Genomic DNA, 13,007 nt, shown 5'->3' on the forward strand with positions numbered 1-13,007 from the left:
TGATTTTAATGATTTCTTTTTTTTTCTCCCTTACAGGATTTATGTGGACATCATTCATGTGATACTCTTGGAATGGCAGATGTTGGGACCATATGTTCTCCTGAGCGCAGCTGTGCAGTGATTGAGGATGATGGTCTCCATGCAGCTTTTACAGTTGCTCATGAAATTGGTATGCATTGCCTTTTATGATCATTTGCCAAATCAAACACTTGTAACAGCTGCATTAGGAACCAAAAACACTTTGTAATTAATTCCAGATTTTCCCTGGTTCAGTTGTGCACTTGAAGATTACATCTATGTGGGTGTTATCTTTCTGATAAGGAATCAGAAGATAGGGGAAGGCACACAGTAGATGTTTATTTTTTTTTGAAAGTATCATTTTAAATGAGTAGTTGAAGAGAAAAGTCAAGTGTTCTAACTCTTATAACATTAAAATGTAGCCCTTTCAGATGAAATTTGGAAGTTTTCTATGTTGTATTCCCATATATACATTTTGTTAATGATTTAATCAGAAGTCATATTGAACCACTACTTCCTATGCATCAATTGGCCATGAAGGGCAGCAAATAAGTTGTCATAGATAATGATGAGTAATCACATCAGTGAAGTAAAAACTTGTCATGCCTGATTTTCTTATAAAAGAAGTGAGTGAAATTAAATAATTGAGACAGAATTTTGATTTTAAACATCACTCACCTGATTATTTTCTATTATGAAGAAATAATTTTCACAAAAATCTATGTCAATAAAAATAAATTTCTGTTCATTAGCACTATTTCCAATCTATCTGTTTTCATAGGCTACTAATGATGAGCTCTTGAGTTTAGCTGATGACAAATACTGAGGGCTTCAAACACTGACTTCGTCTTTTTTCTGTATCATGAGGGAAACATTATGTTGTTTATGTTTTTCTTTTCTTCTTTTTTATTGCATGTATCATAATTTTAAAATGAAAAGTTAATCATAAAACCCCAGACTTAGAAGTGACAGTGGATTGTCTAGTGACTCGTTATAAATTAATCTCTTATTCACAGTCCCAAAAATATAATTTTCTGGGTTGCCCTTACTAATGATGCATTTTTTTCTATTTAGATTGTTTATACATTTAGAATGTATTGTGGTGCATGGGTTAAGTGATGCTATAAACACATTCTTTGCCAATTTGCTATCCTGTTTTTCCAGCAGTTCTTATTGAAAAGTTACTTCCCCAATACTTTGTCTTCTCGAGTTAATCAAAGATTAGACTGCTATATACTTTTCCTAATAGGTCTTGTTTATCTAATCTCTTCAATTGATTAACTTTTCTATTTCTTACCTGGTACCAGAAAATATCAAAAGATTGTGCAGTTAGCAAACCATCACCTGCTAATAGATAAAACTTATTATACATTGTAAGTATAAGGACGTGTAGTGACATGAGCATGACCACAGCAGTTCAGAGTAAATGTGTACAGCTTCACCCCACTCTTCCAGGGGTACTTAGTGAAGCTGTAGAATAAATTTGTCTGATAATAGCGAAAGTGGCACAGGCATGATAGGAAGACAGGGAAATTATTCACTCTAACCCAAATATGAAGTGACTATAGAGGAGTTTCCATTCAAATTCTGTTTTTTTTCTAAGAAAAGATAGATTTTACTTTAAGGGACTTTTTGCTATACATATTGGGTATATATGGCTGTGGTCCTAATTCACATAATAATAGCAGCTAGTGTGAGTATACATATATATATATACATAGGTGTATGTATGTATACCATTAAGTGGGCTCAAATTCATACATACAAAATATATACATACATATATATGTATGTATATATATAGTGCTATAAGACTTGGAAAGCATTTTAAATGTATTTCATTCAATCTGCACAACTCTGTAAGGCAAGTGCTATTTAGTACCCTCATTTTACAAAACACAGGCTGAGAAAGGTTAAGTGACTTGCTTAGGGTCATATTACTATGGCAGGATTCAAATTTAAAGTCTTCCTGACTCCAAGTCCAGTGATTTATCCACTATACCATGTTGCAGCCTCTCATAAGACCTAAAATAGCCTGAGATATGGGATGGCTTCAAATAGAAGAAACATCATTTTGCCCTCCTTGCCAAGGAAAAGCATCTAGCCTCGGTAGCTCAGTGACAAAACAGTTTAGCAACCTTTGAAGACTGAAAGGTATTCCAGCTAGGATGTAATTGAGAGCATGAATTGTCTGGGAAGGAGAATCTCCCTTCTCATTTTTGATGTGTACCCTTGTAGATACTGGGGTGTTGTGAGGCAGGGGAAATCTTACTTAGTATTTACTTTGTTATTCTATTTTATAATTAATTTTTGCTTTGAATTAATGTATGATCTGATTTTATCTGTTACAGCAGAACATTATATGGATTTGAATAGGTGCTGACCTAATGAGTACTTGAATTATAACATAGATTTTGTGGAGGAAGGGATCATATTGTGGGGACCCCATAATAATAAAACATATAATATTATACATGATAATCATCCAATCTTAATCATAATCCCCATTACTTCTCCTGTCAACAGCAAAGACAGATAGATCCTGGGACTCCACTTGTACTGGTATAATTTTTTTTCTTTTCTCTCACAGTCAAGTATGTTATGGGAATCACTCACTCTTCTCACCTTCTTTAAGATTCTTTTGTGTCTGCCATTTTAGGATAAATTATTTTAATCCACCTTGCTTTCTCTTCATTTTTCCATATGATTTAGTTTTGCTTGTTCACTTTCTGAGACTCTTCCTTAAATTCCTTCTGTATTTAAACTGACTTAGAGTAGGTATGATATTAAGGTTACAGCAGATATTAAGCTTAAAGTAGATTTGTCACTTCCTTATAACATGAAAACATTAAATCATCTTTTAAGTTCCATTGCATTCAAGTCTAAATCAACCTAAGTTTTATGTACTTCATATATTATATATTACATTGTCTTTGAGAGTCTCTGAGTACTCTCCTTACTATCTTAACTGGCACATTGCCAAGTCTTTAAACTACTTAATATGGGATGTATACTGAACTCTTAATTGGCTAATACTGCTACACATTCCTGGCAGATCATATCTAGATTGGCACTGGTTAAAATGTAGGTCAATGAGTAGTGTTTGTCCTTACTTTAAATATGGCTTCATATGTGTAGTTTTTGAACTTGTCGTTGATAGCCCAATTCAAAGCCAAGGACTCTAGCTTTTATTCTGAGTCTTATTGTCCACAAATCCTCTATTAGAAAATTCATTAAGTTTCTGATTGCAGTCATGCTTCAAGCATAAGATTGTTACCAAGTATTTTAGGCTAGTTATGAATATATAGGACAAAGATTTGCTCAGGTTCACATGGGTCAACATTGGTTCATGAGTGAAGCAGTAAACAAAATCTTTGGAAGTTTGTTCATGCTCCTAACCCCAGTGATCTCCAAGTGGTACTGAAAGGCTCAAGCCAATTTGATCTTTCTTGCCTTTCTGCCATTGGTTCTTCCCAATTACATGCTGATAAGTGAGATTGAGTGTCATAGCAAAGATAGCAAAATTCTTCAAATTTTTTTCTAGCAATTACACCCTCAAAAAACATAGTTCACAGAGGTTCTTTGGATATAACCAAATAGTAAGCCCTTCTCTGGATCAGTACTCACTCCCTATTAAGACACTGATGCATATACCAGACAGAGGCTTTGCCAAACTAGCATTTGCTAATTGACAGTTTCAGACCAGCTTCCTCTAGCCAACCAGACACTTTGATTAGTTTTTCCTCATGTTCTTCCAAGGTCTTTCAATAGACAATGGGAACTTCTGGCCGATATGGTTGCCTGAGTGAAGACAGATGATATGACTGCCACATACCATCTCCAGGAGAAACCTGAAATTCACACCAGATCGAATAATGAGTAAGATATTCTATTGAGAAACTAGAGTATATGACTTATTCCAACCTAAAACTGCACAAAAAGTCAGCCAGAAGCTATTGAGCAGAAAGAAAGGGTGTCACAGCAAAGACAGTGCCAGCACAGGCAAACAAGACTAGCCTACCATTGTGGCCAGCACTGTCCCAAAGACCCTGCAAGGCTCTGTGACTAGAGTGAGCAAAAACAGAGGGACCCCAGAGAAAGCCTCAGAATGGGGACCTTGAAAGCCCAGACAGCAATCAGAGTCACACGGTAGCACTCAATCAAGAACAGCCCAGGTTCCCAGGGGACATGAAGTCTCTGGCCGTTTGTACTAAGATGCTGTAGAAGGAAGACCCAATGCTCTGAACATCAAAGATCCAGAAGGGTCTAACCTTGGGAAGTGGAAGTTAATACAAAACTCCAGGGAACCCAGGGTGAGACCAATAGGACCAACAAATGGGACCAAACCAATAGGACCAAAGTTCAATAGGGAGTGGATCCCCATTCTGGTAAAAAAAAAAAAATCTCACTTTAGAAGCTAAAGCAAAAAATTAGTAAATTCAAGAAAACTCCAACCAATATAAACAAATTATTGTAGATATTGAGACTCCTAAATCAAAATTAAAAAAAAATCAACTGCATTAAAACAGTAAGAAATCCTTGCACAAAATCAAAAGATTATAAAGAACAAAAATATAAAATATCTGATATTTTTTAAAATTGGCCTAGAAAATAGGTCAAGTAGAAATAATTTTAAAAGTACTGGACTTTTGAAAGCAATTTTAAAAAACCTATACACAAATGAAAGCTATTAGAAGCAAAGAATTTGCTGATTCTTTTCACCTTAAAAAAAAAAAAGTGAAGGAGAAGAACCAGCGACATAGATGCCAAAGTCCAGAGGCCTCATGTCAGAGGAAAAATACTGCAATCCCAGAATAAAGCAGCTTCAATACCAAGGAATCACAGTAAGTATCGTGCTGCTTTTGGCAGAAAAACTGGCAGTATCTGCAGTGAATGAAAGAAAATCCTGTAATACAGTAGTCTGAAGGGCAAAAAATGGGCTCATAACCATGAATAACTGGCAAAGCTCTGTGTGTGTGTGTGTGTGTGTGTGTGTCTGTGCGCGCGTGCAAAAATAAACCTTTAATGGAATAAAGGACATGCAAGCATTTCTGAAAAAAAGACCAGAACTGAGTAAGACTTTGAAATGCAAACTCAGGAGACAAGGAAAACCTAGCAAGGTAAATTTATGTGAGAATTTGCCAAGGGTTGTATGATGACATAACATTAACATTCAAATAGGGAGAGAAGGAAGATGTGTTCCTTCGAAAGATATTGAGAAAGGTAATATCAAAAGCAGAAGACCTGGGACGGATCTATTTAAGAACTCTGATCAATGCAATGACCAACTACATTTCCCGAGGCCTCCTGACAGAGAAGCAAAAGATTGAAGGTGTAGAACGAAAAATATATTTTTGACATAGCTTCTATATTTATTTATTATAAGTTTGTTTTGCTTTCTTTCAGTTTTTAATTGCAAGGGGAAGGATTTAAGGATATGAATGGATTAGATATAATGATGCTAGAAAAAAAAGAGAGTAATTAAGACATTTTAAAAATTCACAGAAAGGAACAGAAGGAAATTCAGAAGGAAACACAAATCAATGTCCTTCCTAATATCTGATATTTAGAACTGAACAGAATGTTCAAATTGTCTAATTACTAATACTGATATTGCATTAACTGTTTTGGCTACCATAAGACTTCCGAATCTGCCTCCAATTTATCCTTCCATGCTTATAGAACATTAATCTCCTTCATTTTCAAGGCCAAATTTTCAGAGGGACAGGTTTGAAAGTAATGTAAGAACTTCTTATATATCTTATTTTTTAAAGTAAGTGTTAGGAAATAAAGATACACAGTTTCATACACAATCTTCTTTCTTGTGTTCTGCTGTGTATATAAAACTGCTTCATAAGAAAAGTAAAGTCAAATATACAAGCATTTAGTAAGCACCTACTATATGTCAGGCATGGTACCAAGCACTGAAGATACAAAGAAAGGCAGAAAAAAAAATAGTCCCTGCCTTCAAGGAGCTCACATTTTAATGGGAGAGACAATATGCAAACATCTGTGTACTACAAGGATATGTACAGAATAAATTGGAGATGATCTCATTAAGGAGGACCAGTAAAGACTTCTTGTAGAAAGTGGGATTTTAACTAAGACTTTAGGGAAGCCAAATGGAAGAAATAAGGAAGAAGAAAATTTGGGCATAGAAAATAGGCAGTACAAATGCAGTCAAGGGTTGGAGTGTCTTATATGAGGAACAGTGAGTAGACCAGTGTCACTGGACCATAGAGTATGTGGGTGGGAGGGTAAAGAGTAAGAAGACTGAAAAGATAGGAAGGGGTCAGGTTACCAAAGGATTTGAACACCAATCATAGGGTTTTATATTTGGTCCTGGAAGCAGTGGGGAGCCACTGGAGTTTATTGAATAGACTTGAATACAGGAGGTTAACTAAAAGGTAATTGCAGTAATCCATGCATTATATGTTAAGAACCTTTATCATGACAGTGACTGTGTAAGTGGAGAGAAAAGACACATATTAAAATGTTTCAAAGGTAGAAATGGTAGAGCTCGGCAACAGATTGGATTGAAGAGTGAGTAGGAGTAAAGCATAGAGGATGATAGCATCACATCATAACCTTGGGGTTGTGAGCTTTGGTAACTTGGAAGGTAGCGGTTTTATGGGCAGTAATGAGAAGTACGGAAGAAAGGAAGATTGGGGGGGGAAAGATAATGAGTTCCATTTTGAACATGTAAAGTTGGAGATTTTTTTGGGACATTCAGTTTGAGATAGCTAATAAGCAGTTGGTGATGTGAGATTGAAGGTCTGGATAAATAGATTTAAGAATAATCTGCATAGAGATAATCATTGAATCCATGGGAGCTGATGAGCTCACCAAGCAAAATAGTATAAAAGGAGAAGAGAAAAGGAGAGAGCCTTGGGCTTTCTTTTCTTTTTTTCTTTTTATCTTTTACTAGTATGAATGGCTTGCTGGAGAGGAGTGGGAGAAGAGATATATTTGGAATTAAAGGTGATAAAGAAACAAAAAGCATCAATAAAAATAAGATTTTTTAAAAAGGAAATATTAGATGGGAAGCTGACAAATGCCTCGATTTTTGTCATAACAATTTTAAACACTAAAAACCCTATTATCTAGAGCTTATTATATATCTTTAGCTGGACATGACCTGGATGAAGATCTAGCCAAGGAGACTTAGAAGTGCCTCTCATAATCCTGTTTTCTTTCCTCTGGGCACCATTCAATTTATCAATGGCCCTCCTAATATCTGATATTTGGAACTGAACAGACTGTTCCAAGTGTCTAATTACTGGCAGTCTGATATTGCATTAACTGTTTTGGCTACCATAAGACTTCTGAATCTGCCTCCAATTTATCCTTCCATGCTTATAGAACATTAATCCCCTTCATGCACCCTATTTCTCAGTTAAACTGAACTACTTATTTTTCCCCATACATAATATTTCATTTCTGTCTCTGAGCCTTGTGTACAAACTCTTCCCCATGCTTGCAGTAAGGTATAATAGAACTAGAAAAGTAGGAGAGGGCCAGATTATAAAACGTTTTAAAAAGCCAAACAGAGGATTTTACATTTGTTCCTAGAGGTAATAAGGAGTCACTGGAGTTTATTGAATGGGGACAGGAGTGATATAATACCCGCATTTTAGGAAGATAAGTTTGATAGCTGAGCGAAGAGAGGATTAAATCAGAGAGACCAGTCAGAAGTTTCTGAAATAGTCTAGGAGTAAAGTGATGAGGGCCTGCAGCAGGGTGGTGGCAGCGTCAGAGGAGAGAAAGTAATGTATGCAAAAGATTGGAATAAGAAAAATTTTAAAAAGATAATGCAGTTATCTAAATATCTAAATTTAGATAGTTCATGTCTCCCACTACTTTCTCTGTAAGTAATTGAAGTGTATTTGGCACCTTTGAGATTCCTTAAGGCATATGCTTAAATTGGAAGAATCAGGCCAGGCATATGCAGGCTGTCTTTATTTTGTCTTCTTCTGTACTTAAGATGTGGTAAGATTGTGCAGGTCCAGTACTGGAAAGTACTATCTGGGTAGTACTTGATTCAAACAGATCTTGGGAAAATAGCTCAGGGCATCTTGGAATCATGGCATGATATACTGGTCCATCCTAGTTGTTTTGTTCAGTATTCACTAGACTTCTTTAGTAAAACCACTAAGGGTGAGACATATGGACTTTTCAACTCTGATGTTGCCATTTACTAACACTTCCAAATGATTTCTGAGGTCTTCTGTATCTGAGAAGCCTATCTTCTGAGATTACTCTGAATGGGCTAGGAATTTTTGATCAGGATTCTGTGTCACTACTCAGGCATGCCTCACATGTAGTAGGGTGGGGTGACACGGTCAGCCTTGTGCTATAGGAAAATCACTTTAGTGGCTGAATGGAGGATGGATTGGAGCAAGGGACCAGTCAAGGAAGGCAGGCTCACCAGCAAATTATTACAATAGTCCATGCAGGAGATGATGAGGGCTTGCACTACAGAGGTGGCAGTGTTAGAGTAAAGAAGGGGATATATTTAAGAGATGTTGTAAAGGTAAAATCCATGGGCCTTGGCAATAAATTTTATATGGAGGGTGGGAGATAGTAAGGAGTCCAAGATGATGCCTAAGTTAGGAGCCTGAGGGACTGGGAGGATATTGTTGCCCTCTATAGTAATAGGGACGTTAGGAGGGGAGGATAGTTTAAGGAGAAAGATAATGAGTTCCATTTTGGACGTATTAAGTTTAAGATTTCTACTGGACCTCCAGTTCAAGATGTCTGAAAGGCAGCTGGAGATGCAAGATTGGAGGTTGGCAGAGAGATTCAGGTGGGATAGGTAAATTTGAGAGTCATCAACCTAGAGAAGGTAATTAAATCCATGGGAGCTGATGATATCACCAAGCAAAGTAGTATAGAGGGAGAAGAGAAAACAGCCCTGGACAGAACTCTGAGGGAACTCTATGGTTAGAGGACATGATACAGAATCTAGGATCTAGCAAAGGAGGTAGAAAAGTAGTGGTCAGATAGATAGGAAAAGAACCAGAAGACAATGATGTCCTGAAAACCTAGAGAGAAGAGAATACCAAGGAGTAGAGAGCGATTGATAGTGTTAAAGGCTTCAGAAAGGTCAAGAAGAATGTGGATAAAGAAAAGGCCATTGGATTTGGCAACTAAGAAATTATTAGTAATCTTGAGGAAAGCAATTTCGATGAAATGATAAGGTCAGAAGCCATATTGTTAAGAAGAGAGTAAAAAGTGGTACACCTATTGTAGACAGTCTTTTTGAGGAGTTTAGCTACAAAGGACAGAAGAAATCTAAGACAATAGTTAAAGGGGATGGAAAGATCAAATGAGGATAGGGAAGATATGGGTATGTTTGTAGGCAGGAGGGAATGAATCAGTAGAAAGGAAGAGGTTGAAAATAAGTGAAAGATTATCCCACCTGAATCTCTCTGTTGACCTCCAATCTTGCATCTCCTACTGCCTTTCAGACATCTTGAACTGGAGGTCCAGCAGAAATCTTCAACTTAACATAGAGGGGTTAACTTTGTTGAGGAGTAAGGCCACTTCATCTTGTGAGAAAGGGGTGAAGGAGGATAAAGTGGCAAAAGGCAGCTGAGTGATAGGAGACGAAGAAGAGAGAGTTCATGGTGAATGTCCTCAATTTTTTCTGTAAAGCATGAGGCACGAGACGAAAAGGTTTGGAAGAGCCACTGTAGAGATTTAGAATAGTGAGTTGATAAGGGAGCTATAGTGAGATTGCCTAGCAGCAGTGAGAGCCTAGTCGAGGATATGTAATATGTTGTGACTATCCAGTTTACCTGTGTAACCAACCAAAGGTAGTTCTTTTATGGGCTCTGAAATAGTTCTTTTGGCATCAGGCTGCTTTGACCTCAACTCCCAAGCCTGTTTACCATTTCAGGAGGGAAGGATTTGCCCACTAGTCCATTTCACAGAAGACTTGAATAAATCTCCTGAAGTGGAGTCTGGATGAATCAGGGTACCTTCTCACTTGACCTCAGTGACTCATTCTTAGGAAGACGTCTTGGAATACTGTGAGATTATTTTCTGTTACTTCTGTGTGATCCCCTTATTACAAATCCTTCTCTGTGCCAAATCAGTTGTATCAGTTATTTTACCTGTGGGATTGGTCCTTCATTTGATAAAGCTTTAGCTGCATTGGTAACAAGACATTGCGGGGGTAAAGCACTCAGTATTTTGAAGCTAGAAGTCCATCAGAGACAACCATCTCTACTTAGAAATAAAAAGGACAGAAGGGAGAGAAATGTGTTCTGTTTTTGAAACTTTCTTTGATCCAAGCCATTGTCTACTAATAATTCATATGACTCAAAAACAAAGATAAAATTTCATAATCAAAATTTAAAAAGGATACAAAATTAGATAACAGTTTAGATTCATCAAACAGAAAAATTGAAACATTCAGTTCACTCTGAAGAATTATTTTCCTAAAATCATTCAATCTGGTCAAAGTTGGGGAAAGTCAACCAATAAACATTTGTTAAGTGCTTACTATGTGGTAGGCATAATGCTAAGTGCTAGGGATACAAAAAGAGGCAAAAGACAGTCCCTGTCCTCAAGAAGCTCACAAATTTAATGGGGGAGATGATAAACAAACAAATATGTACAAACAAGCCATTTGCAGGAAAAAGTTAAATAACTGAATTAGGGGAAGCACTTGAATGAAGAGAGGTAGGGAAAGGCTTCCTGTAGAAGATAAGATTTTAGTTGGGATTTAAAGGAAGTCAGGGAAGCCAGTAGTCAGAGATGAGGAGGGAGAGAATTCCAGCCAGAGAGAATGTTCAAAGCTAAGAGTTGGAGGGTCTTGTTCATGGGACAACAAGGAGTTCCATGTTACTGGACTGAAGAGTATGTAGCAAAGAAAGGACAATTGTTCTTTATTGGATTAACTTAGGGCACTTGCAAGGACCCATCAAGCCTTTTCTGGTTAGGCTTTCAATAAGAATAAAGCAAAAAGACTTCAGTGTAGGGCACTGTCTCTTCAGAATTTTAAAGTAAAAATGTTTTTTACTCACATGACATCAAGGACTTTATTCAAAGCCACTGAGAAAATATGATTTATCAATACTTATGAAAGAGGAAATGGTGAGGGGGGAGAGAAGAGAATGATCTTTACTGTGCTTCCAGTATCATATGCCATAATACACAGTCCGCATGAATACTTGAGCCACCCTGACATGGTACATGCCCTCCACATGCACTGTACCCCTCTTCATTTTCCTTTGTAGTAGCATCTCCAATCTTAACATAAAGTCAAAGATCATCACTCCCACCTACTCAGAGGTAGTTGGCAACTTCACATAGGTATTTTATATATTGCCAAACTGGCTATCCAGTACTTTTAAATACTAAAAAAATCATTGTCACTGGACATTGTATTTCCAATGTACATACCCAACCTCTAAGGGTCTCCATAATCACTCACATTTCTCATCCCTGATGCTTTGTCATCTCTGTAACTCAACAGTGGCAGGAAATCATTAGTTAGGAAACAAAAGATTTCTTATTTGGCAGATACAGTTTTTCCCCTAGAAAGGACAACAGTTTATATCCTGTTTGTTGTTGAGTTGTTTTGGTCATGTCTAACTCCCTGTGACCTCATTTGGGTTTTTTTTGGCAAAGATACTGAAGCATTTTGCCATTCCTTCTCTAGCTCATTTTACAGATGAGGATCTGAGGCAAACAGAGATTAAGTAACTTGTTTAGGGTCACGTAGCTAGTAAATGTCTGAGGCCATATTTGAACTCAGGTCCTTCTGACTCCAGGCCTGGCACTTTATCCACTGTGCCACCTAGCTGCCCTAATATCCTGTACTCTTCTTAAATAATGATACTTCATCTAGAGCTACCAGGGTTGATGCTATCCCTATACCTTGATCCATTGAAGATGATATATAAGTTTATATAGGTGATATTGTATTCATTAATAGCTTCCCTTACTTTTTCCTTTTTCTTTTGCCAGGAATACCTCCGATTTTCTCATTTTCTGGTTATCAGCAGCAGCAGGAGGTTTACTAATTAAATTGATTAACTGGTTTACTAATTAAACTGATTAACAGTTGCTTCTTTGTAAATGTTAGATTGTATCAGTATTTTAGGCAGCATAGATAATATATATAATATAATAAATTGTTCCTCTATCCATGGCCTATACATTACATACCTCAACATATTTTCAGCAGGGTGCAAAGCCTGCATAATACCATCTTCAGCCTAGTCACAAAGTATTTCCACAACTTTAGAGTCAATCATTCTTTTGAAGGAGCACCAAAGCCATGGTTGTTAGTAAACCCAACACTCAATCATGACATACAGCCTATTCATCATGCCTCAATAAATCATAAAAGGGAAATACTCAGATCTCTTAAAACCAGAGGGCAAAGTAAAAATTGACAGAAGCTACTGATCACCTCCTGAAAGAAACTCTAAAATGAAAACTTTCAGAAATATTATGGGTAAAAGCCAGAGCTTCCAAGTCAAAGAAAAAATATTGCAGGTAGTCAGAAAGAAAGAATTCACATACCCAAAAGTCACAGCCAGAGTCACACACAATTTAGCAGCTCCCAGAGTTAAAGGAGTAGAGAGCTTAGTGGAGAGTTTTTACCTTCAAAAGGTAAAAGATAGAGACTTACAGCAAAAACTAACTTACCCAGTAAAACTAAGCATAATCCTACAGGGTAAAAAATGGATCTTTAATGAAATAAACTTCCAAGCATTCCTATTGAAAAGACCAGAACTGCATAGATACTTTGAAATAGGAACACAAGAAGCATAAAAAGGTAAACATGAGTGAGCATGTAAACATGAGAGACTAAATAAAAATGAACTATTTACATTCTAATATGGACAGATGAAACGCGTCTCTTCAGAATCCTATTATGTTAGGCATCACAAAGGGAGTCTAATAGCTTGACTGGAAGTAGTTCTGTTATATCCTGGTGCTCTTGAAAGAAGAATTGAAAGAGAGGGGAA

General features: G+C 36.8%; 1 protein-coding gene across 1 annotated transcript in view; it reads left to right on the forward strand.

The window, feature by feature from the left end:
- The window catches only part of ADAMTS5 (ADAM metallopeptidase with thrombospondin type 1 motif 5), a 78,217-nt gene that overhangs the window by 11,727 nt on the left and 53,483 nt on the right, over positions 1 to 13,007 (forward strand). The window contains exon 2 of the mRNA XM_027875427.1: positions 37 to 169. Coding sequence (XP_027731228.1) covers positions 37 to 169 — 133 coding nt within the window. The remainder of the gene's footprint in view (positions 1 to 36; positions 170 to 13,007) is intronic.

This window comes from Vombatus ursinus, unplaced genomic scaffold, assembly GCF_900497805.2.
Source record: "Vombatus ursinus unplaced genomic scaffold, bare-nosed wombat genome assembly UNPS02014809.1, whole genome shotgun sequence".
Classification (NCBI taxonomy): Eukaryota; Metazoa; Chordata; class Mammalia; order Diprotodontia; family Vombatidae; genus Vombatus; species Vombatus ursinus.